Raw genomic sequence first — 27,422 nt, 5'->3', positions numbered from 1 at the left:
TGGGCTAATTGATACTAATAAGTATCAATACCCCTTGTTTTACCTCCTTTCTGGAGAGTAAATTATGCTTGTTAAACTTGCAATTTTCAAACTAATAGCAAAGATAACATAAACGAAGAAAAGCTCTCGAAAGTATATTGTGAACATTGAGCACTAGAGGGCACAGCAGGCACTAGAGGTTGTTTTTGAAGTTTGTGAAATTGTTTTCAAAACCGTCCACTTCAAAGTGTGTTTGGTAAATGTTCAGCACTTGAAATACAGGATTTCCTGACAATCGAAGGCAATTTGTAGTATTGGCATGCTATAGTAGTAAAGTAACTTACTTCTTTTTACCTAATTCCTGTGGCTGTTTCAAAACCAAAATTTTCGGTGCGATGGATATCTTACCTTGGGACAAGGAAGCAGATGTTCAGTTATGGTTGTCTAAGGGCAAGATTATAGCCAGTAACAGGAAATGTATTTCTATAGTTCAAATGCTGATAAAGATTCAGTGTAATAATTTACATTGCACCTTACACTGCAGTGTGACACAGAGTATGGGTGATAGCCTGATACTCAGGTCACGGTTCATTTAAATTCTTCATAGTAAGCTTTATCTGTAGAAATTGCACTCTTGTTTTGCGCTTGGAAATCTACTCAGTGTATGGGTAGCTCTAGAAGAGAATGCTAAAAAAAGTGCCAATAGTAATTTTTATGGTACTTTACTGGGTGAGAATGTCAGCAGAAGAAGCAATTAAACAGAGTTGGTAGGGGCTGCCATTGGATTCTAAAGCAACCTGATTTGCTGTCTAAGCAATTTTAAAATAAAATCATGAAAATAGAGGCAGGAGTTGAGCAGAATCAGTCATCGTGTCTTGGTTCTCACTTCCATGGTCTCAGTAAGAGTATTTTCAGATTTATGAAATATTTTGTAAGTACTTTCAGGCATGTGCCAGCTTACGGTGAAATACCTTATGATTCCCTACTAAGGGGTTAGTCTGTATATGTTTAATTGCTCAGCCTGTAAGATGTTACAACTTTCTGTGATATTCAGCTCATGATTTCGTTTACACATTTCACACTCATTTTAGTTTTAGAACCTAGTTCTAGATTTGAGAACCAACTGATTGGGAAGGTGAAACCAGTGCCTCATGTACATATATTCTTGTTTTGTTTTTCTTTAAGAAAATTCTCACGCAAAAGACGCATTAAAGTTTTATAATATTGCTGTGTTTTAGAGTATCCCAGACTCAAGTTGGACAGCACTTTACCTTTGTACTGACAGACATTGAAAGTAAACAGAGATTTGGATTCTGCAGACTCACATCAGGAGGCAAAATTTGCTTGTGCATTCTTAGGTGAGTATTTGTAGTAAAACCAAACCAAAACAAAACTGGATGTATTAATCATTAACTGTGCCTTTCTTTGGTACTTTGTTGTGCTTAGGATGCTTAAAAATAATGTGCATAATATTTTTTTGCTTATATGTTTTCTCTAGATCTAAGTAAGTTGAAAAATAATTTTATTTTCTATATATAGCATCAATTAGGCTTAAAGATTTACCAGTAACAGTAAAATTTTTCTTGGAAGAATTGACTCTTTTACGATTCGTTTTTGTGGGTTTGTGTTTTGGAAAATTAAATATTTAGATGTGAGTTCAAATAATATATATGTCATCTGTTAAATAAGATGCAAAAAAAGTCAATGACAGTAATGCATGCTCTTTTCTACCACTGATCCAGAACTTGTATTTTTGAAAGTTAAGTTACTGCTTTAGGGCAACGGTTATAAACTGGTGATTCTGTGTCAGAAATGTTCAGAGATGTTTTATTGGTCCTGTGATGTTTTAAACATTTTGAAGATGTTTCTAACTTTATACATTGTAGTAAAATTTTGCCTAAAATTCAAGTTTCTGATTTCTTTTGCCAAATGGGAATGGCTGCTAATTCTGGTCTTGCACTTCCCAGTAGCAGCAATAAGCTGGAACTAAGCAGCAGGTTTGTAGTTGTGCCATGAGTTTGCTAGTTTGTCACCAGTCCTGCCTGTCCTGCTTCAGTCGCTTACATCATCTGCTTGCCTCAATATGTAGTTAAGAATGTGTCTCCTTTTTGTAGACCTAGGGTTCTGAGATGCTGGCTGTTGACAAGAAGGGATCTAAAAATTAGCTTCCCTTTAGTATGTCTTGATGAATCTGAAATCCAGATGTATTCCACAAAAATAAGATTCTATACTGTGGTTATAATATGGATTTTGGTCAAGCTAGATTCTATAGAAATGCTTGTAGGAAAAGAAATAACATTTAATAGTAAAATATTGCAAAGAAAGCTTTGGTGTAAATTTGATGTTCGTTTGCTGTTTAGCTACATTCATAGCATTCTTTGTGCTTTAGGTTCTAAATTTACTCAGAACATTTGTTAGAGCTGGAGAATTTTCTTCAATCTTTATTTGAAAGTAAATGCTTAACTGTTTTACAAGTAATTATGTTTTATCTGGACGAGTATTATGCTTCAAACTATAGGTTGTGATTCTTACAATTTAAAGCTGGTTGGTTGTGCATTGAGAGTGGGGGTGACAGTGTGGAAAATGGGTTGGGAAAGCTCCTTATATCATTGTGTTTCATGCTGAAGTTTCAAAAGGGGGGTATAACCTTATCTACTCTGTCCAAGACAGGTTTGTCCTCAGAGAAAGACCAAAAGCTGTATGTCCTTCTAATTTTTCTCTGTCAATCTTAAGATTTTTCGTTAAAATGTCAAAGTTACAGAAGAGTTTCAAGAATACTACAGTGAACTCTTGTATATACATCAACCAGATTCACAATTGTTAACATGCTTCTCTCTCTCCTTCCTCTACATCCCTCTCAGTACACATACACCCACAAGCAAATTCTTTTTCTCTCTCTTTCTCTTATGGTTGTTTTTGCTGGCCCACTTGAGAGTAAATTACAGACATCATTTTTCTGTAATATTTGAACCTGCATTTTTACAACGTACCTCATTGCCTCTGAAATGAGTTCCTGATATTGATAATTAAAGATTATGAACCTTTGTCTTCATGTTGAACTGTTAAAATATTTTGAATACACTGAACCTATTCATAATTAGCAAACTGTTCTTAAATATTCAGAATAGTCCCTACAAATGTGCTTATAGAATAAACATTCTTGGAAATTTCTGCTTAAGTTTAGGAAAGCCAATATTACTTCAGAATATTTACACAAAAAAGGACTATAGCTATTTGTTAAATTCGTGAATGACTGGTATAGTGTTCATGTCTCCAAACCAGGGGTCATTAATTTGGAGAAAACAGATTCTAAAAAAGTTACAGTAATCGAGTTATTGTTGTCAAACTTGTGTATGTAGAAGAACATCTGAGTGTTGTAGTACTTTTTGGATTAGGAATAGTTTGACCCGCAGAAAATAAAGTTATATTACATACATTTAATGAAAGAGTAAAATCATACATGCCAATAAAGAAAACCTTTCACAATCTGCATTACTGGGTTATTTTATGTTTAAAAAATATTCCTTTTTCATCTGTATCTGTTCATTTATTTTTGTCATGTGACAGTGCTTTCTGGTAGATAAGAAATAGGTATCAAGGCTTTATGAAAAAAAATAGGGGAGAGTCTTCAATTGACAAGTTTCTATTCTCCAGCTTAGTTTTTCCTAGGAAATTTAAAAAAGACTGCCATCTCAAGATTAATGGCATAACAGAATCTTTGTCCTGAAAGGCAATGTGCTCTGTTGAGAATAGCCAGATTAGAGAATAGCCAGTAAATTAGAGAGCTATTTACTTTTAATAGTGAAAGAGAATTAAAACTTAGTGGAATTCAGCAGTGTATTCAGAAAGTTGTTGGGGCGCCTGGGTGGCTCAGTTGGTTGAGTGTCCAACTTTAGCTCAGGTCATGATCTCATGGCTCATGGGTTCTAGCCCTGCATCGGGCTCTGTGCTGACAGCTCAGAGCCTGGAGCTACTTCAGATTCTGTGTCTCCTTCTCTCTTGACCCCTTCCCCACTTGTGCTCTGTCTCTCTCTTTCTCTCTCAAAAATAAATAAACATTAAAAATTGTTATAGGTAAATACCTATTTTAAGCTATTAAAATAGCTTAATAGTAATTAATGTATGTCTGTGAAAATAATTTTAACAAGTCTCTTAAATGCTATAGTAAGGAGAATAATGGTGTTCTGGGTCCTGGTTTGCCTATGGATTAGAGCAGGTCTCCCCCCAGTTTAGATTTAACTTTATAATTATTGAAAGGAAGGATAAAACTTTAAATGTACTAGAAGAAAATATTGTTGGTTTTTAAAAATTACTGTAGTTATGAGTGCTTTTATATCCATCCCTACTATTGAATCTTGAGGCCAAAAAGATTGGCATCTTTGTATGATGATGGAAGCTTTTGTTAGATGACAACAATAATAAGGGAATTAAAAATACCAATAATGAGTGGCACCTGGGTGGCTCAGTTGTTTCAGCATCTGACTCTTGATCTCAGCTCAGGTCTTGATTTCAGGGTCATGAGTTCAAGCCCTGCTTTGGGCTCTGCACTGAGCGTGAAGCCTACTTTAAAAAAAAAAAAAAAAAAAAAAAACCCAAACCAAAAAACAATAATGAAGTGATAAGAATATATTTACAATCACTGTAACAGAGTTAATAGCCATGATACATAATAAATACCTACAAGTTAATGACACAGAGCCCAATAGGAGAATAAGTAAATCCTCAAAAAACTAGAAATAGCAAACCAGCAATTGCACTACTAGGCATTTATCCAAGGGATACAGGTGTGCTGTTCGAAGGGACACATGCACCCTCATGTTTATAGCAGCACTATCAACAAGAGCCAAAGTATGGAAAGAGCCCAAATGTTCATTGATGGATAAATGGAGAAAGATGTGGTATATATGTATATGTGTATATATACACATATAATACATACAATGGAGTATTACTCGGCGATCAAAAAGAATGAAATCTTGTCATTTGCAACTACATGGATGGAACTGGAGGGCATTGTGCTAAGTGAAATTAGTCAGTCAGAGAAAGACAAAAATCATATGACTTCACTCATATGAGGACTTTAAGAGACAAAACAGATGAACATAAGGGAAGGGAAACAAAAATAATATAAACAGGGAGAGGGACAAGACAGAAGAGACTCATAACTATGGAGAACAAACTGAGGGTTGCTGGAGGGGTTGTGGGAGGGGGATGGGCTAAATGGGTAAGGGGCATTAAGGAATCTACTCCTGAAATCATTGTTTCACTATATCCTAACTAGGGATGTAAATTTTAAAAAATTTAAAAAAAAATTAAAAAAAAAAAACCTTATATGACTTTACCACCCCCCACCCAAAAGAATAAGTAAAGTATCTGAATAACATATTCACACAGGAAATTTAAATAGCATATACACCTATGAATGATGCTCGGCCTTACCGAAGGTGAAAGAACTGAGCACATTAAGATTGACAGAAGTAGAATAAAAAAAAAAACAACATGAGGGGAAACAGACATGTCATGTACTGTTTATGGGACTATAAAATGACATAACCTCAATTTAATAATACCTATCAGATTTGTAAAATCTCATGCTCCTTAATTATAGGTCCACAATTTTAAATCTCAGGAATATTGCCCGTAGTCATCAGTAAAGTGTGAGCAAAGTTACTACAGCATGGTTTATAAGCAAAAAAATGGGACATAAATATCCCTCAGTAGGAGTCGATTAAGTATGTTATAGTACATTCCCCAGTCTCCCCTGGTAACCAACCCCCCCTTACCTGCTAGAATGTTCTCTGTGTTTTTTATTGATGTGTTACTCTCCCAGTGCCTACAATAGTGCCTGGCACATAGTGAATTCTTAATAGTTATTTGTTGAATAATTAAATTAATGTATAAATGACAGGATGGAATATTATTTATCTATTAGGGAAAATTATATATACATACAAATTCTGACTCAGAGAAATGTTTATGATATATTGTGAAATGAAAAGTTTCTTTCATGGTACGTTCTTATATTATTAAAGAACAATTTATATGTGTATATAAATTCATGTATTTTAAGAAGTAGTTAACAATGAGAAAGAGCATATGTTAACATATCATTGTATATATTTATAAAAAAGACTTAGAAGGATAGATCTCTAATTTTGTTTTACTTTACACATTTCAGCATTTATCCATTTTTTTGTGTGATGAATGAGGCATTTTAACCAGCTTTTCCTTGTTCTAAAATCTAGATATTAGAACTATAAATAGCATATGAAAATCAGTAGGAATTTAGCCAGATCATCTTTTGTCAGTTAAAATATGTAGTCTCTTTGCAAGATAAGAGATTATTTTACTAGTGTGTTTTATTAAAGGCCCTTCAAAGGGAGTCACTTGATCATTGTGGTATAGCACAATTAAGAATGGAAAGGGTCGTTTCATTCTGTGCCCTTGCCTTTGAAATTTGGAGTCACAGTGTGTGAAAGAATGACCTTTGGAAGAGAAAAAAATATGGCTTGTGAAATGACTTTCCCATCCCCATCACGGAACCTGAGATTAGTGTTTTTCTATAATTTCAATTACGAGGTGGTTGGAGAAATGCTGCTATGTCTATAATTTATTTCCTATTGTTTGTTTCCCTTCCAACACTGCTCATTTAATTTCATTGTATCCTTAAGATGTAGAAGAACGTTTGTTTGTTTCAATATGAAACCAAGACTTAGAATTTGGTAATTTTCTGAGGTGAGTGGGGAAGGAAGGTAGAATTATCTAATAAACTATTCACAGGATTAGTTAGGGCGATCAGGCCTATTCATCTGAAGACCAGGTTTTTTTGTATGTGTGGGGTTTTTTGTTGTTGTTGTTGTTGTTGTTGTTGTTTTGTTTTAAATTATGGAACGTGGTGCTTGCAGGGTTGTATGAGAGAATCACCTATGCTGGTATTCTGAGTTTTAACTTGGGAGTAATGTTTGACTCTGTTTGGTGGGAGTGTCCTAGTTTTCTTAGAATCCCACCTTAGTTCTAAGGCTTCTTAGAGTTTAGCCTTTAATAGGGCTAAAATTTTAGAAATACGACAAAATACTTGCATAAGCAAGAGACAGACATCTATGTCTTTAACCATGTTTTTCTGATAACAAAAATAATATATTTTACTAGGGAAAATGAGGAAGATCCAGAGAAGTGTAAAAAAGAAAATAAAGGCACTTGTATGTGCAACACTTACTTAAATTTTTGTATTTCATTCTTGCCTCATTTCTGTAAGACTTGTTAAAATAGATTTACAAATCTTCCTGTCAGATACCAAACTAAATAAGGAACTTAGTCTTTAGTCAAAAATTTTAAAATGAATGCATGCAAGTACAGCAGTTTATAAATTGGGAAAGTTGCAGTGGCTTTCACAGTATCCCCTGTAAGTGCTAAGAGGTTTGCACATGCTCAGTCGACAGTTTTTTCTTTCCTTAAAAGTTGAGATTTAACACAAAGATGATTTCCTTTCTGATTATAGTTCTTTAAATTTTTAGTTACATGTATCTTTACCTGGAATATTTTATGACTTTCAAATATGAAAACTTTTCATACCTTGTCCGTGAACCTGTTGTGCAAAATCAGCCATTTATATTGAAACATACACCATGCTTAGGTATTCCTCTGTGAGATAATACTGGTTTTATTATTTAGGGGTTATTCTCAATATTAAATGATTTAATATCCTTAGATAGAAATTAATATTTTTCCTGTTGTCTTTGTAATATTCTGCTAAACACTTTAAATTTTCTTTATTGTGATTAAATATATATTCACAAAAAAATCTTTTCATTTGTATTGCCTTCTAGTGGTTGTATTTTAACGATCTAAATTTTAAAAGAAAAATATAAATGTCTCTTGAGTTTGTTGATATTTAACAGTTTAAAATATTTTAGGTCCTTAAAGATAGTCATAATGAGGATGAAATACATTTAAAGGTGGTTAAGATTTTTAATATGAAGTAAAATCAAGTATAAAAGTTGATGTTTACTTTTGAATTTTCAGCCATGGTTGTATACTTCAGCTCTTTCTATGGCATATCTATCCTAGCTTAACAAGATTTCCAAAATGTTCTGAGAGATTACTAATTTAAATCTTGCCATTGTTTGTATTTAGAATTGCTTTCACATGCTACCAAAAATGCAAGAAATAACTTTTTCTCCCCCTAATTTGATTAACATAATTTTAGAACGATAAAAGTGTTGCCAAGGGTTCAAAATGAAATGCCCTAATAAGGAAGACAGATTGATGTTTAGTGTTTAGGGCCTTTGTAGTCCCCTCCTGTGCCTCCCCCTGCACTTTAACTCATACCAAACTTGAAGCTTTCACACTCTTCCTCTGGGCAAATCCCTGAGAAGCAGAATGTTTCAATTTTACACATTTTGTGTCAATTTTCCAGACAGAAAAACAGCCTCTAGACATGAGACGTTTTTCTACGGAAAGGCAGTTTCCTTAGTTTTATTTGATTACTCTAAGTTAGGTTCCTGCTGATCACTTAGACTGTTAGTGGTTACCTGACTATTTGACAAAAAACATTTCCTTTCCTTTATTTAACCTTTGACTTTTGGATGTAAAAGTTTTATCAGCTCTATAGTGGAAGCACAAGTGTGGGGGAAGTCTTCTTACTGCCACAAAATGGATTCATGACTTTATACTTACTGTGTTTTGCCTTATGTCTTCACAAAAAATAAATAAATAAGAAAATCTCATGACTAAACTTGAAGAATCTCTTGCCTTTTAAGCAAATAATTGGTCTAAATGTATTTATTTTACATTTATATATATTTGCAAGACTATGAGAGTCACAGTTACTCTTTGTTAGAGAAATTACATTTTTGGTTTTATAAGACTCAAGTAAAATATTGTCGTTATAGTATGTTGAGTACATTTTTTTAGCTTTCTAGGATTTTTGTGGTTGGTTGTAAGCAGATTTTGACTGTCTTTGGGACTATAAAACTTAGTGAAAAAATATTTCAACTTGCAATTCATCAGTTTAAGGGCTTGTATATTAGTTAGAAATGGCTTTCAACATGTATTGTTTGAAAATTATCTTAAAAGCCACAAAAGTAAAAAACTTGAGAATAACATTTCTTACCCAGCATCTTAAGCTTATATAATTTACAATGTTTTATAAGTTTGTAACTTTTATAATATATGTGTTATTTTTACTATACACATTTTGTCTGTAAAGTTTGCAATGGGATCCTGTTAAAATACTTGAATTACTGATGACTTTGTGTACTCCAGAGCATTTTCTTTGTCATATGAAAGAATGAGCAGGACTTCCTGTTGAGTGGTTGCTTCATAACAAGGATTGTGAATTCAGTTACCTACAGGGACCAGGAATGGGATTCAAATGAGATACACAGGTTAAGTGCCTGACAATTAGAAGTCGGGATTAGTGTGGTGATCCAAATAGCACACACCACATCCAAAGACTGGAGTCATTACACAGCTCTAGGTACTTGTTACAGAGTGAAAAATGCGTGCCTGGTATTGCCAGTTCTTTTGATTTCTAAGAGGAGCAAGAAGTCCAGATTTTTAAGTGAATTATCTCAGGTTTAGAAGGTGGCAGCTTATTTAAACAAGAAGGGTGGGTTGATCACACAAAATATGCCCATTGGGCTGGAGATGGTTAGTCTGCAGGTCGCCAGTCTGTGTCCTCTACTCTAGATGCTATTGTTTATTAGCAACAGAAAATGCCCAAGCTTCCCTGATGTTTCTAGGAGCATGACTGGTTGTAGAATAACTCCACTTTGATGTGTGATGTTTTTATTAAAATGTGAATGATATTTAGTCTTTAAAAAGGAGCTATTATCACCAAGAATCAGTACAGTTCATAAGTGCATGTTATGTGTAACTAATCACCCTGCTTTAGATGGCGACACTGGTGTATCAGGAAGTGCTGTAGAAATTCAAGTCTGTTTCTCTATCTCCTATGAACAAATTATATACAGAAAAAGATATTGACTACACAATAGAGATTGAAGTTATAAGTCCTCCTATTGGTTAAAACATCGTACTTAGATTGTTGGTAAGTAGACTTATATTACTTTGAGAGGGATGTTGTTCCATGTTGTAGGCCATGTCCTTTCAAAATTTTCAAAATTTTTAAAATTTATAATTGGAAGGAATTGCCAATATGCTAGATGAAAGAATTGAACAGATCTTTATCTGCTGAGATATTTGTCTATATGAACAAAATGTAATTTAAAAGGCTGTGGACAGTAGTTAGATAAACAAATTTTGGAAGATAGAACCTGCTTAAGCAGATAGAAATAATTAATAGACTGATTTAGGTTTAAACTGAAATATATTTTGTCATGGTTTATTTAGCTACCTGAAAATGTCTGGTCATTGGACTTGTTTATTCAAAGGTTGGATATTATCAAACTCCATGCCTGCATTGGGTGATGGGCTATCTACCGTGGACCCCTGAGCAAGTATTGCTGTCAGATTGATCAGTATTCTAATCCTGGTCTTGCCATTTGGTAACTTTGTGACCCTGGATAATTTGCTTTAATTTAGTTTCGTCAATTATACACTATGGCATTATTTTAATAATTAAAGGAGATAACACATACAAAGTATGTAGCATGTTTACATACATATAGTTAGTGCTTAAGAAGTTTTATTCCCTGTTGTTCCAATTATTTTGACATAGAGAGTCTCATTCTTAGATTCTGCTCCGTATTCTCTAGATGGGCATAGAACTAATAAGTCATGTTACCCAAACAGAAATAACATAGCATGATGGACCCTTACACATGACTATGAGAATATCCCAAATGTAAACTTTGTTGCAGTGTTTTTTTAAAAAATAGTGTTAGCCTGATTTACAGATGAAATCATATTAGAGGTAGTTATAAAACATCACTGTGTCTAGCAGTGCTGTAAACATAATTAAGTTGAGTGTTGAATTTGATAATTAAGACACTGAACGTGAGAACAAAATCCAGCGTATCATGTATCAAGAACAAACATAGCTTGGTACCAGGATGAAATTCAGTAAGAGTTAGTATTCTTGGAGATCATAAAAAATAGCAGTAATTATATAGATACCAAAATACCTAACACAAATAAAACTGATAAGTCTTGAGAAGTAACCTAAATGTTAATCAGTTATTTAATTCAATTTGTTTTATTTTCAAAAACAGTCAAATAATCTTACAGATAAATTATATAAATTAGCTTCTAATGAAAAGTAGGGTTTTAGTTCATCTCCACAATTTGAAAGAAAATTGAAAGAGGAAGATAGCCAATGAAAACTAATAATGTAAAGATGAGAAATCCAGAACATTGAAAAGCATATTTGCACTGTTGGTGGGAAAACAGTATGGGGATTCCTCAAAAAGTTAAAAATAAAACTACCTTATGATCCAGCAGTTGCACTACTGGGTATTTACCCAAAGAATACAAGAACACTACTAATTCAAAGGGATGTATGAACCCCTGTGTTTATAGCAGCATTACTTACAATAGCCAAGATATGGAAGCAGTTCAAGTGTCCATTAATTGACTAACAAATAAAGAAGATGTAATATAAATATGTGTATAATGGAATGTTATTCAGCCATAAAGAGGGATGAAATCTTGCCATTTACAACGACATGGAAGGAGCTAGAGAGTATATAATGCTAAGTGAAATGAGTCAGTCAGAGAAAGACTAATACCACATGATTTCACTTATATGTGGAATTTAAGAAACCAAACAAGGGAAAAATAGAGACAGACAGAGACAAAGCAAATTATGGAGAACAATCTGATATTATGAGAGGGGAGGGTGGGGTGGTGATGGGTTGAATAAGTGATGGGGATTAAGGGGTGCACTTGTGATGAGCACAGGGTGATGTATGAACTGGTGACTTAACTATATTGTATACCTGAAACTAATAGAATGCTCTATGTTAACTAACTGGAATTAAAATAAAAAAAAAAAAGAAAAGCATGCAAGATGAAAAGAGCGTTAATGTATTTTGTCTAGAAAAAGGTTATCTTATTTTGTAATAACTTATGATATATTTATTATAATTTTTATTTTTATAATGGACCAAGAAAGAAGAATTCGGGTTAAAATGGTTTCACATTATTTAAGTAAGGTGGAAATGACAATATAAGGATTAACAGGTAGACATGCAACCATCTAAAATCAATAAATTTTGCTTTATCTAAAAATTCTTGAGAGCAAGATAGAAACAGAACAGCATGCTCCTTGAATAGATTAGGTCTCATCTTATGTGAACATACAGATCTGAACTACATGACATATTGAAATTTTCCTGAGGTGACACTTTCTTCAGGCCATTAAAAGTTGAAATATGAATATGAAATGCTTGCAAATGAAAGAAATGGCACTTGTATCCAAGGAGCTGTGGAAGGACATTCTCCATGAAAATTATTTCATTTGAGGTATAAAGAGTGTAGAAAACATGATGTGGTAATTTGCATGGTATTGAGTTGATAATTTAAAAATAGTGTTAGTAATCTTTTTCTTTCTTTTGTGAGAGATACAGTAGAATAGCCATCTGAGCACTAGAGTTAAAGAGTTGAATAATTTAAATAAGAAAGTTGAGAATACCTATACTAACTTCTGATTTTCAGGTTTCCCGAAGGCTATAGACTGGTTGTTCTTTAGGCCTTTGTAGTTTATTCTTCTATTTAACTGTTCTTAGTGGGATTAGATTTTTTGTCTCCTATATCCTGGTGTTCCTCCTTTTTGCTTCACTGTCTCAGTTTGTTAAAGCCATCCTTTGGTAGTCTCCCAAAAATAGTGCAAAGGAGGTAAATTTCTGAGTCGGAGCATGACTGAAAATGTTATCAGTCTAGCCCCGCCTGTGATTGGTAGTTTCTCTGGGCAGAGAACTATAGTCAGGGAGATAGACACACACCCCCCCCCAACCCCGCCAGGTGGCACAGACCCTGGGCCTTGCCACCTGCTCCCTCCTCATTGGCTCTCTGACCTGTGTCAGAGTAAATTCCAGATCCTAGGAGAGAAAGTCCCTGGGAATGCAAGCACATGGGGTGGGGTGGGGAGGACTCCATGATGTCCCCGCCATTTCTGAAGAAAGCTGCCTTGCATTTTGAAGGCATTATCTTCTTACTTTCTGGAATTGCCTGTTTGAGAGGCTCAGTGGCATTTTGAATTTAATTCCTTTGTATGTTACGTGTTTTGTCTTTTTGGAAATTCTTAGGTGCTTTCTGTCCCCCGTTGTGGAATTTTTCACTGTGATATTCTGGTTTGGCTCATTGATTTTACAGTTCGCTCAGTGGCTTTCTCATTCTGAACACTCATCTCTAGGAGTTTTTCCAGTTAACTTTTAAAAAAGAAATTTTTGGGGCGCCTGGGTGGCGCAGTCGGTTAAGCGTCCGACTTCAGCCAGGTCACGATCTCGCGGTCCGTGAGTTCGAGCCCCGCGTCGGGCTCTGGGCTGATGGCTCAGAGCCTGGAGCTGTTTCCGATTCTGTGTCCCTCTCTCTCTGCCCCTCCCCCGTTCATGCTCTGTCTCTCTCTGTCCCAAAAATAAATAAACGTTGAAAAAAAAAAAAAAAGAAATTTTTATTGCTGTTTTCCCTTTTTTCTTTCTTTTTGGAACTACTGTTAGTCAACTACATGATTGAGTCAGGCACATGATTGGTGCCCTGATATTTTAATGTTTACTCTCCTATTATCTCTTCATTCTAGTTGCTAAGAGATATTCTTGATTTACTTTCTAACCTTTCTATTGATTTTAAGTACTTCAGATTTCATATTTTGAACATCTAAGAGTTTTTTCTGTTTTTTAAAAAATTTTCTTCACTTCTTTTTTAGATTTCATTCTAAGAGCATTCTGTTCTTTATTCAGCTCCTAAGAATATCAGTGATAACTTTTTAGAGTTCTCATCTGTTGTTTGTATTGTCTGTGTTTACTTAGAATTCCTTTTATGTTTGTATTGATGTCTGTATTTCCTCAAATGTCTGGTGGTCGGACTGTTAATTTATATTTAAGATAGAGGCACTAAACTGCATTAGAAAACTTTGTCCATGCAGTGGTGGGTTTCATTCCAAGAAAATAGGACCTCTGAGGTTTTTTTGTTTTTGTTTTTGTTTTTTTCTTTGAAAGATTCCTGGATCAGTGTTTCAGGATCCTGGAATGGGGGGAAGTGTGCAAATATACTAGCTACTGGTCATTTTCCCTTCTGTTGGCACCTAGATTTTGGTGTTCTTTCTTTTGCTAAGTCAGTTATTCTTCATTTCCTTTTTGTCTTCACAAAACCATTCACCTGTGTTGCTGTCTGTTACTTTTTTCTCCATTTCTCTTGTCCTCATTAACTTATACCCTTTTTACTCATTTACTCATCATTTTAGTGCCATTTCCAAAGGGCACAGAGATAAATGTATTTATTCAATGTGCTAGATTTAACTATAAGTTGGTAGATATTTTAAAATATAGGCATATTTTATATTATCAGTTAGTATTTACAATCATTATTTTAAAGAACTCTATAACAATTCTGCTGAATAAAGATACTATTTTAACTGTTCTTCTGTTATGACTTTGGTTACTCTTGAATGAAAAAGCATCTTTCATAGCCATTAATGAATCAGACATTATATGAAAAATACAGATAGAAAGTTGTTTTTCTAAGCCTTGTTCATTGATTTTTAAATTTTAAATTTGTTTTATATAATATATAGTGTGTGTGTGTGTGTGTGTGTGTGTGTGAATGTATACACACACACACACAACTCTTGTCAGGATACAATTATGTAGTAAGAGCATCACACTGTTTATCTTAGAAAGTAGTCTATTGTAGTAATTCTTTGAAAAAAAAAGAATATTGTTAATTGATACTTAACTGTACTGGTGTTTTGTGGTTTACTATTCTTCTATGTGAAAAGCATACATTTTAATAAATAGAGCTTTGAATAGATTTTATATCTACTAGTGTCTTAATTTGTTAATAAGTGCAGACTTTTTTGTGCACAACTGAATTTTGGACTTAGTATATTTTGCTTTCATAAAAATTAATTATAGTTGTATCTAGTAAAATGAATTAAAATGAATTTTCGATTATATGTGTTTTTGGTATCTAAAAGCTTTTTTTTAAGTTAAATTTTGTTTTTTATTTTTTATTTTTTTATTTTTTTTAATATATGAAATTTATTGTCAAATTGGTTTTTATACAACACCCAGTGCTCATCCCAAAAGATGCCCTCTTCAATACCCATCACCTACCCTCCCCTCCCTCCCACCCCCCATCAACCCTCAGTTTGTTCTCAGTTTTTAAGAGTCTCTTATACTTTGGCTCTCTCCCACTCTAACCTCTTTTTTTTTTCCTTCCCCTCTGCCATGGGTTTCTGTTAAGTTTCTCAGGATCCACATAAGAGTGAACACATATGGTATCTGTCTTTCTCTGTATGGCTTATTTCACTTAGCATCACACTCTCCAGTTCCATCCACCTTGCTACAAAGGGCCATATTTCATTCTTTCTCATTGCCACGTAGTACTCCATTGTGTATATAAACCACAATTTCTTTATCCATTCATCAGTTGATGGACATTTAGGCTCTTTACACAATTTGGCTATTGTTGAGAGTGCTGCTATAAACATTGGGGTACAAGTGCCCCTATGCATCAGTACTCCTGTATCCCTTGGGCAAATGCCTATCAGTGCTACTGCTGGGTCATAGGGTAGGTCTATTTTTAATTTTTTGAGGAACCTCCACACTGTTTTCCAGAGCGGCTGCACCAATTTGCATTCCCACCAACAGTGCAACAGGGTTCCCGTTTCTCCACATCCTCTCCAGCATCTATAGTCTCCTGATCTGTTCATTTTGGCCACTCTGACTGGCGTGAGGTGATATCTGAGTGTGGTTTTGATTTGTATTTCCCTGATGAGGAGCGATGTTGAGCACATCTTTTCATGTGCTTGTTGGCCATCCGGATGTCTTCTTTAGAGAAGTGTCTATTCATGTTTTCTGCCCATTTCTTCACTGGATTATTTGTTTTTTGGGTATGGAGTTTGGTGAGCTCTTTATACATTTTGGATACTAGCCCTTTGTCCGATATGTCATTTGCAAATATCTTTTCCCATTCCATTGGTTGCCTTTTAATTTTGTTGATTGTTTCCTTTGCTGTGCGGAAGTTTTTATCTTCATGAAATCCCAATAATTCGTTTTTGCTTTTAATTCCCTTGCCTTTGGGGATGTGTCGAGTAAGAAATTGCTGTGGCTTAGGTCAGAGAGGTCTTTTCCTGCTTTCTCCTGTAGTGTTTTGATGGTTTCGTGTCTCACATTCAGGTCCTTTATCCATTTTGAGTTTATTTTTGTGAATGGTGTGAGAAAGTGGTCTAGTTTCAATCTTCTCCATGTTGCTGTCCAGTTCTCCCAGCACCATTTGTTAAAGAGACTGTCTTTTTTCCATTGAATATTCTTTCCTGCTTTGTCAAAGATGAGTTGGCCATACTTTTGTGGGTCTAGTTCTGGGGTTTCTATTCTATTCCATTGGTCTATGTGTCTGTTTTTGTGCCAATACCATGCTGTCTTGATGATTACAGCTTTGTAGTGGAGGTTAAAGTCTGGGATTGTGATGCCTCCTGCTTTCGTCTTCTTCTTCAAAATTACTTTGGCTGTTTGGAGCCTTTTGTGGTTCCATATGAATTTTAGGATTGCTTGTTCTAGCTTTGAGAAGAATGCTGGTGCAATTTTGATTGGGATTGCATTGAATGTGTAGATAGCTTTGGGTAGTATTGACCTTTTAACAATATTTATTCTTCCAATCCATGAACCTGGAATGTTTTTCCATTTCTTTATATCTTCTTCAGTTTACTTTATAAGCTTTCTATAGTTTTCAGCATACAGATCTTGCACATCTTTGGTTAGATTTATTCCTAGGTATTTTATGGTTCTTGGTGCAGTTGTGAATGGGATCAGTTTCTTTATTTGTCTTTCTGTTGCTTCATTATTAGTGTATAAGAATGCAACTGATTTCTGTACATTGATTTTGTATCCTGCAACTTTGCTGAATTCATGTATCAGTTCTAGCAGACTTTTGGTGGAGTCTATCGGATTTTCCATGTATAATATCATGTCATCTGCAAAAAGCGAAAGCTTGACTTCATCTTTGCCAATTTTGATGCCTTTGATTTCCTTTTGTTGTCTGATTGCTGATGCTAGAACTTCCAGCACTATGTTAAACAGCAGCGGTGAGAGTGGGCATCCTTGTCGTGTTCCTGATCTCAGGGAAAAAGCTCTCAGTTTTTCCCCGTTGAGGATGATGTTAGCTGTGGGCTTTTCATAAATGGCTTTTATGATCTTTAAGTATGTTCCTTCTATCCCGACTTTCTCAAGGGTTTTTATTAAGAAAGGGTGCTGGATTTTGTCGAAGGCCTTTTCTGCATCGATTGACAGGATCATATGGTTCTTCTCTTTTTTTTTGTTAATGTGATGTATCACGTTGATTGATTTGCGAATGTTGAACCAGCCCTGCATCCCAGGAATGAATCCCACTTGATCATGGTGAATACTTCTTTTTATAAACTGTTGAATTCGATTTGCTAGTATCTTATTGAGAATTTTTGCATCCATATACATCAGGGATATTGGCCTGTAGTTCTCCTTTTTTACTGGGTCTCTGTCTGGTTTAGGAATCAAAGTAATATTTGCTTCATAGAATGAGTCTGGAAGTTTTCCTTCCCTTTCTATTTTTTGGAATAGCTTGAGAAGGATAGGTATTATCTCTGCTTTAAATGTCTGGTAGAACTCCCCAGGGAAGCCATCTGGTCCTGGACTCTTATTAGTTGGGAGATTTTTGATAACTGATTCAATTTCTTCGCTGGTTATGGGTCTGTTCAAGCTTTCTATTTCCTCCTGTTTGAGTTTTGACTTCCAAAAGTCAAAGTGTGGGTGTTTAGGAATTTGTCCATTTCTTCCAGGTTGTCCAGTTTGTTGGCATATAATTTTTCATAGTATTTCCTGATAATTGCTTGTATTCTGAGGGATTGGTTGTAATAACTAAAAGCTTTTTTACAATTTTTAAAATAGGCTTCCTGTTATTTGTATTGCTGTTATTTTGAAATTTACCATCCTAATTGAACATCAGTTTCAAAGTAATTGATTAAGTAAGTACATAATCCTATTGTATTATGTATTCACTTCAGTAATCATTAAGAAATGATTGTATGTTTTGAAGGCTTTTGAAAATTAGTTTTCTTTTGCATTATGTTTTATTACAGTGGTTAAGTTTCATCCTATGAGTACTTTTGACACACTCTTACCATGCATACCATGCTATAGAATTAAATAATTTTACTGCGGAGTTAAAATAGAAGTGTGTAATGAATAACTTTTATAATAGTACTTTGGGTTATTATTTTATACAGACTAGTAATAGATAACAGGTAGAATTTTACTGCTACCAGTAAGGAGAACATGCGTATAGTTTTTTTCTGCCCACCAAGACTAAGCTGTTTGAAATAATGCAGATTTAATGTTTGTCATCTCTCTTTTCTTGATTCTAGATGATACATCCATATACATTTTTAAAGTTTTTTTTTTTTATTACAGTTACCTGCCATGGTTTGAAGTATATTACAAGCTTCTAAATACTCTGGCAGATTACTTGGCTAAGGAACTGGTAAGCTATGTTTTTTCCTTACTTTTTTTTAAATGTGGTTAAATATACATAACATAAAGTTTACCATTTTAGCCATCTTTAAGTGTACAGTTCTGTGTCATTAAGCACATTCACATTATTCTGTGCAGCCATCAGCATCATCATCTCTAGAACTTTTCTGTCTTCCCAAACTGAAACTCTGCCCCATTGAACAATAACTTTCTTTCTCTGCCCCTGAGTCCCTGGCAGCAATCACTGTATTTTCTGTCTGCATGAATTTGACTGTGTACCTCATGCAAGTAGAATCATACAGTATTTTTTCTTCTGTGACTGGCTTACTGGACTCAGCATATTTTCTAGGTTCATCCATATTGTAGCATGTGTCAGAATTTTTTGCCTTTTTGTGGCTGAATAATATTTCATTATATGTACACACCACATTTTGTTGATCTGTTCATCTGGAGATGAACACTTGGGTTGCTTCCACCTTCTGGCTCTTGTGAACAGTGCTCTTAAGAACATGAGTATACAAATATCTGTGTGAGTTGCTGTATTCAGTTCCTTTGAATGTATACCCAGAAGTAGAATGGCTGAATAATATGGTTATCCTATGTTTAATTTTTGAAGGACCGTGAAAACACTTTTCACATGGTGTTACCATTTTACATTCCCACCAGCAATGCACAAGGTTCTAATTTTCCTACATTCTCCCAACACTTGCTATTTTCTGTTTTGTTTTTGTTTTACTGGAATATCATTTACACACAACCTTTTATTTCAGGTGTACATAATGAGTTTACGTTTATGTACATTGTGAAATAGCATCACAATAACTCTAAGTACCATCTGTTACTACACTGAGTTATAGATGTGTGTGTGTGTCTGTGATGGGAACTTTAAGATTTACTTTATTAGCATCTTTCAGATTTGCAGTACAATATTATTGATTATGATTACCATGCTATACATTATATGCCCTTGACTTATTTATTTTGTAAGTGGGAGTTTGTATCTATTATTCTCTTCACCCATTTCACCCATCCCACCAACACTTTCCCCTCTAGCAACCATCAATTGAATTTGTTCTCTGTATCTATGAGTTTTATTTTTTTGTCTCTTTGCTTTGTTTCTTAGATTCTGAATATGTCAAATCATATGGTATCTGTCTTTCACTGTCAGATTAATTTCACTTAGCATAAGTGCCCTCAAGGTCCATTTATGTTGTCACAAATGGAGAGATTTTGTTATTTTTTTATGGCTGAATAGTATTCCATCGTGTGAGAGTGTGTGCGCGCGCGTGTGTGTGTGTGTGTGTGTGTGTGTGTGTGTGTGTGTGCCTCTTTATCCATTTATCCGCTGATGGACACTTAAGTTGTTTCCATATCTTGGCTATTGTAAATAATACTGCAATGAACATAGGAGTGCATATATCTTTTCAAATTAGTGTTCTTGTGTTCTTCAGATAAATACCCAGAGATGGAGTTGCTGGATCACAGTTCTATTTTTAATTTTTTGAGGAACCTCCAAACTGTTTTCCATAGTGGTTGCACCAGTTTACATTTCTATCAGTAGTGCACAAGGGTTCCCTTTTCTCCACATCCTTACCTATGCTTGTTATTTCTTGTCCTTTTTGCAATAACTGTTATGACAGGTGTGAGGTGATAACTCATTGTGCCTTTTATTTGCATTTCCCTGATGATTGGTGATGTTGAGCATCTTTTCATGTACCTGTTGGCCATGTGTATGTATTCTTTGGAAAAATGTCTATTCAGATCTTCTGCCCATTTTTAAAATCATTGCTTATTTTTTTTGTTATTGAGTTGTATGAGTTTTTTATATATTCTGGATATAAATCTTTATTGGATACATGATTTGCAAATATCTTCTATTCAGTATATTGCCTTTTTATTTGGTTGACAGTTTCCTTCACTGTGCTTCTAAGTTTGATGTAGTCTCATTTATTTTCTTCCTTCCTTCTTTCCTTCCTTCCTTCCTTCCTTCCTTCTTTCCTTCCTTCTTTCATTGCCACTGACTTTGGAGTCAGATCTGAAAAAATATCGTCAAAACCAATGTCAAAGAGCTTACCGTGTTTGTTTTCTTCTAGGGGTTTTATAGTTTCTGCTCTTACATTCAAGTCTTTAACCAATTGTGAATTAATTTTTGTGTATGGTATAAGATAGTGGTCTAGTTTCATTCTTTTGCATATGACTGTCCACTTTTGCCAACACCATCTATTGAAGAGATTGTCCTTTATCATATTCTTGCCTTCTTTGTCATAAATTAGTTGACTATCTATGTGTGGGCTCTCTGTTATGTTCCCCTGATTTTTGTGTCTAGTTTTTGGCCAGTAGCATACTGTTTTGATTACTATATCTTGGTAATATAGTTTGAAATCTGGGGGCATGATGCCTTTAGCTGCGTTGTTTTTTCTCAAGATTCCTTTGGCTATTTGGGATCTTTGTGTTCCATACAAATTTTAGGATTGTTTGTCTAATTCTGTGAAAAATGCCATTAGAATTTGGATAGAGATTATATTGACTCTTTAAATTGCTTGGGGGTAAAATGGACATTTTAATAGTGTTCTTTCAATCCACAAGACCAGACTATTCATTTGTGTCCTTTTCAGTTTCTTTCATCAGTGCCTTATAGTTTTTAATGTATAGATCTTACACCTCCTTGATTAAATTTATTCCTAGGTATTTTATTCTTTTGATGCAGTTGTATATGGGATTGTTTCCTGATTTCTCTTTCTGATAGTTAATTGTTAGTATAGAAACACAACAGATTTTTGTATATTGATTTTGTATCCTGCAACTTTACTGAACTTGTTTATCACTTCTAAGAGCTTTTGTGGTGGCATCTTTAGCGTTTTTTATGTATGTATGTATGTATGTATGTATGTATATATCAAATCATGTCACCTATAAGTAGTTACAGTTTTACTTTTTCCAGATTAGATGTCTTTTATTTCTTTTTCTGCCTTGTTGCTCTAGCTAGGACTTTGAATACTTAGTTGAATAAAACTGGTGAAAGTGGGCATTCCTGTTTGTTCCTGACTTTGAAGGAAAAGCTTTCAGCTTTTCACTGTTGAGTATGATGTTACTTGTGGGTTTGTCATATATGGCCTCCATTATATTGAGGTACATTGTGTCTATACCCCTTTTGTTGAAAGTTTTTGTCACAAATGGGTGTTGAATTTTGTCAAATGGCTTTTGTCTATCTGTTGAGATGATCACATGATTTTTATCCTTCATTTTGTTAATGTGGTCTATCACATTGCTTGATTTGCAGATGTTAAATCATCCTTGCATCCATAGAATAAATCCCACTTGATTATGGTGGATAGTCCCTTTAATGTACTGTTGAATTTTACTTGCTTATGTTTCATTGAAGATTTTTGCATTTCTGTTTATCAAGGATGTTGCCTTGTAATTTTCTTTTTTGTGTTGTTTTTGACTGGTTTTAGCATCAGGGTAATGTTGATCTTATAAAACGAGTTTGGGAGCATTCCCTCCTTTTCAGTTACTTGGAAGAGTTTGAGGAGGATTGATATTAAATCCTCTTTGAGTGTTTCGAGGAATTCACAAGTGCAACCATCTGGTCTTGGACTTATGTTCGTTGAGAATTTTTTGATTACTGATTCAGTCTGCTTACTAGTAATCAGTCTATTTAGATTTTCTATTTCTTCATGATTCAGTCTTGGAAGATTGTAACTTTCTAGGAATTTGTCCATCTCTTCTAAGTTGTAAAATTTGTTGGCATATAATTATTTATAGTAGTCTCTTGTAATCATTTGTATATTTCTTTGTTATCAGTTTTATCTTCTTTGATATCTGATTTTATTTGAGAACTCTCTTTTTTTTCCTTGTGAGTCTAGCTAAAGGTTTGTCAAATTTGTTTCTATTTTTAAAGAATCAATTCTTTGATCTTTTCCTTTGCCATTTTAGCCCCTATTTCATTTATTTGTGCTCTGATCTTTATTATTTCCTTCCTTTTACTAAACTGGGTCTTCATTTGTTCTAGTTTTTTTTTTAGGTTTTTTTTTTTTTTTTAGATTTTGTACTTGATGTTTTTCATGTTTCTTGAAGTAGGCCTACATCACTATAAATTTTAGAACTATTTTGCTGTATCCTATAAATTTTGGTGTGTTGTATTTTCATTTGTCTTAAGGTATTTTTTTATTCTTTTTTTGATTGTTGAGCCATTAGTTGTTCAGTAGCATGTTGTTTAATCTCCACATATTTGTGATTTTTCCAGTTTTCTTCTTATAATTGATATCTAGCTTCTTACAATTGTGGTTGGAAAATATGTTCGATACAATTTCCATTTTCTTGAATTTATTGAGACTTGTTTTATAGCTTAACATACGATGTATCCTGGAGATTGTTTCATGTACATTTGAAAAGAATGTATATTCTGCTGTGTTGGGATGGAATGTTCTCTATATATACATATATAGTCCATCTTCCTGCTTGGATGATCTATTCTTTGAGGTAACTGGAGTATTAACATCTCCTGCTATTATTGTATTGCTATCAATTTCTCCCTTTACAAATGTTATATCTTCTTGCTGGATTGACCCCTTTGTCACTGCATAATGCCCATCTTTATCTTTTATTAGATTCTTTGTTTAAGAGTCTATTTTGTTTGACATAAGTATAGCTACCACACTTTCTCTTGGTTTCCTTTGCATGACATATCTTTTTCTATTCCTTCACTTCTAGTCCAGTCTGTGTATGTTCTTACATATGATGTAAGTCTCTTGTAGGCATCACATAGATGGGCTAGTTTGTTTTTTAAATTATTTAGCCACTTTATATCTCTTGAGTGGATAATTTAGTGCATTTACATTTAATTATATATACTTATGAACTTGTTGCCATTTTATTTAATTATTTTATGGCTCTCTTATGGTTCTTTTCTTTTTCTATCTTCTCTTGCTTTCTTCCTTTTTGGTTTGATGGATTTATATAGCTGCATGCTTTGATTCCTTTCTCATTTTCTTTTGTGAATCTACTATAGGGTTTTGCTTTGCAGTTACCATGAGGCTTACATATAACAGCTTATATACATAATAGTCTAAGTTGACAGCAGCTTAAGTTTGAATGCATTTTTACCCTCTCCCCATAAAAATATGTTTTATATTTTTCATATCAAGTTTAAATCTTTTTATTTTGTATATCCCATAACTAATTATTGCAGTTATAGTTATTTCTACTACTTTTGCCTTTTAACCTTCATACTAGCTTTAGAAGTATTTAACTACTACTTTTACTGGGTATTTAATTTACCAATCAGATTTTTATTCATATTTTTTCTTATTAGTTATTACCCTTTCTATTCAACTTAAAGAAATCTCTTCAACATTTCTTATAGGGCCGTTGAGTGCTGATGAATTCCTTTAGCTTTTGTTTGTGTGGAAAGCTCTTTATCTCTCCTTCAATTTTGAATGATAAACTTGCAAGGTAAAGTATTTTTGGTTGCAAGTTTTTGTTTTTGTTTTTGCTTTTCCGCAGCACTTTGAATGTATCATGCCATCCCCTTTGGCCTGCAGAGTTTCTGCTGAGAAATCTGCTAATAGCGTTGTGGGGGTTCCTTTGCAACAAGTTGTTTTTCTCTTGCTGCTTTTAAGAATCTCTAACTCTTGATGTTTTAGTTATGTTTATATCTCTTTAGGTTCATCTTGTTTGGAAGTCTCTGGGCTTCCTGGATCTGGAATATCTGTTTTCTTTTGCAGGTTAGGGACAATTTCAGCTATATTTTTTCAAATAAGTTTTCTGCCCCCTTTTGTCTTTCTGGAACTCCTTTAATGTGGATGTTATTCTGCTTGATATTGTCCACAGGTCTTGTAAGTCCTGGTCTTGTAATGTACAGCTATCTTTACTTTTTAAAATTAGTTTTTCTTTTTGCTGATTTGTTTAGGTGAGTTCTACTGCCCTGTCTTCTAGATCACTGATTTCATCTGCTGTTGAACCCCACCAGGGCATTTTTCAGTTCAGTTATTGTATCTGTGATTTCTATTTGGCACTTTCTTGTTTCCATCTTGTTAAAGTTCTTGCTGTGTTCATGCATTCTTCTCCCAATTTCAGTGAGCGTCTTTATGACCATTACTTTGAAGTCTTTATCAGGTAAATTACTCATTGCCATTTCTTGTCAGTTTCTTTCTGATGTTTTATCTTGGTCTTTCATTTGGAGTATATTCTTTTCTCCTCATTTTTTTCAGCTTTCTATGTTAGTTTGTATCATATAGCATTAGGTTTAACAGCTATCTCTCTCATGCTAGAAAGAGTGACCTTGTGTAGATGAACCTTATCATTTAACCTTGCCCTAGCTCTTGGTTGTCTCTAGAACCTTTGTGATTGTCTAAGCAGCCTGATGTAGTATTGATAGGTCCTAGTTGTTGAGATAGTGCCACATTCTCTGAATATTCAAGAGGGAGAGATCTAATAGCTCCTAGTTTCAGGCTGATTGGAAGCTAGACCCTCAGGCAGCAGCTTTAAAGGTATGTAAATATATAATTTTGAGGGACAACAGTCAGAAAGCCTGCTTGTCTCCAGGGCCGTCAATCTGGTGGTGTACCCTTGGCGACAAGTGGCAAAAAGTGTTTCACACAAGTGTGTGGACTCCTTTCTGTGCGGTGTCAGTGAGCTGCAGCAAGTCCAAGGGAGATTGCAAAGATGATGTCCCCTGGTCTATGTTCACTGAGAGTCCCATAGCCTGTAGATGTGTGGTAATCCTGAAGTGTGCCCTCAGTTGAAGCGCCGGGATAAGTAGATAGGAAGACTGGGAGTGTGTTTCCTTCTGCTGTGTATACAGTGCCCTGGGGGTGGTAGCCTGCCAAGAACCATCTCTTCTATGGTTTCAGACCTGTGGTGCCCAGAAACACAATTCTTCCTGGCCAGGTGCTCAAGGGGCATCCTCTATGTAGGCTGTGCTTTCCCACTGGCTCTGGTGGGGCCTCAAGGATGGGGAAGGGCAGGAGGTGCCCACCAGCACGAGAAAGATAAAGGGAGAATGCAAAAATGACACCCACCAGCACCTCCATCCCAGCAGAGAGTTTGAATACGCTCCTCCCCCTCTGGCAGATGCTTTAAGATTAGCAAATGAATCTCCTTCATGTATGTCTAGGTGCTCTTTATACTGCTACTTTTATGCTTGGTCCTGAGGCAGATGAATCTGTGTACAAGTTCTTTAAGAGTAGAATCTCCATGGGCACCTGGGTGGCTCAAGTCTCTGACTCTTGATTTCAGTTCAGGTCATGATCTCACCTTCAGTGAGTTTGAGCCCCTTATAGGGGCTCGGAGTCTCTTGGGATTCTCAATCCCAACCCTCCCCCCCCCCCCACACTCACTCACTCACTCTTTCTCAAAATAAATAAATAAACATAAAAAGAAAGTAGAATCTCCATTCTCTACAACTTTTTTTTTTTTTAGTATCATTTATTCAAGTTGGCTAACATACAGTGTACATGATTTGCTCTTGGTTTTGGGGGTAGATTCCCATGATTCATTGCTCCTACAACTTTTTTTTTTAACATTTATTTATTTGAGAGAGAGAGAATGTGTGAATGGGGAGGGGCAGAGAGAGAGGGAGACACAGAATCCGAAGCAGGCTCCAGGCTCCGAGCTGTCAGCACAGAGCCCGATGTGGGGCTCGAACCCCAAAACTGTGACATCATGACCTGAGCCAAAGTTGGACGCTTAACCAACTGAGTAATTTACTTTTAGAAACTCTTACTGTTAAATTGATACTTATGTACCTATAATATGTCCTTCTTTATGAGACCTTTGGTAAAACTGGAATATATAAAAGAAAATACTGTGAACAAATTCATATAATTTTAATGTTCTGAGAAGAGGGAATAGGAGAGACTGTGTCTGTATTCCTTAATAGAGGAAAATACATTGTAGGTTCACAGAAGTAAAGCAGAAGTAAATCTATAACTGTTGTATTTTTTCTTTTTCTTTTTAACCCAATGCCACAGGCTTTGTAGGTTGATATTTAGATTTTATAATTGAAGTTACCCTTACCTGATCAACATCAGGCAAGTTTAAAGTAATTTTGAAAGCTAGACTTTAAAAAAAACTTCATTAGCCATAGGAATTTTGTTTAGACAGGGATTAATATTATCCAGAATATTTTGTGGATATATTTCATTGTTTAAATGGTCACGAGATAAATTCTATAGTCTCTTCTCTTAAAGTCATTCTAAAGAGAATTCTAATAGGCAGTTTTGTATGCACACTTTACAAACACAGAAATCAGAATTATTAAGTTTTGGTAGTTATATGATAAATTGTGTGAAGTTATGTGTCTCATATCCAAATTCCTTAAAATTAATTATTACCTATTTTGAATAATTGCCATTTCCTTTGGTATATTGCCCCCACGTACACATTTTAAGAGAGAATAAAAAGCATGTATATAAAAACTACCTTCATATATGTATTCCTGGGTTTATATGTATAATGCAGAAAAAGCAAATGTGCTTATCAAAGTGCATTGTTATTGTATACATCCTATAGGGTGGATGTGTCATATATATATATTTTTAATCCCATTTATTGTGAGTCAAGTAGTGACTGACTGGTAGCTGTTCAGAAAAGACCTATTTAGAGTAACCTGTACATTGTATCTTAGTACAGTGATCATGCTAAATTGTATCTATTCCTTAAAAATTAGGTTTAAGATTTTAAAATTAAAATGGAAAATGGAAGCATTCAGTAATCTGATAAAAAATTATATTGCCATTTTTATTCAATCCCATTTTGCTTGGATTTAATGATTTAAATGATTTCCTCTATAGATAGCATCAGTATATTTTATAATAA

At 34.5% G+C, this 27,422-nt stretch overlaps 1 protein-coding gene across 3 annotated transcripts in view; it reads left to right on the top strand.

Annotated features, from left to right (window-relative positions):
* DENND1B (DENN domain containing 1B) overlaps positions 1–27,422 on the top strand; it is a 255,847-nt gene that overhangs the window by 101,776 nt on the left and 126,649 nt on the right. For all 3 annotated transcript variants that reach the window (XM_047840394.1, XM_047840395.1, XM_047840393.1), the window contains exons 5-6: positions 1,218–1,337; positions 18,543–18,612. In XM_047840394.1, the coding sequence (XP_047696350.1) occupies positions 1,218–1,337; positions 18,543–18,612 (190 nt within the window). The remainder of the gene's footprint in view (positions 1–1,217; positions 1,338–18,542; positions 18,613–27,422) is intronic.

The sequence above is a fragment of the Prionailurus viverrinus genome, chromosome F1 (assembly GCF_022837055.1).
Source record: "Prionailurus viverrinus isolate Anna chromosome F1, UM_Priviv_1.0, whole genome shotgun sequence".
Classification (NCBI taxonomy): domain Eukaryota; kingdom Metazoa; phylum Chordata; class Mammalia; order Carnivora; family Felidae; genus Prionailurus; species Prionailurus viverrinus.
The sequence above is the reverse complement of the archived record's forward strand: the minus strand, read 5'-3'. Positions and strand labels throughout refer to the sequence as shown.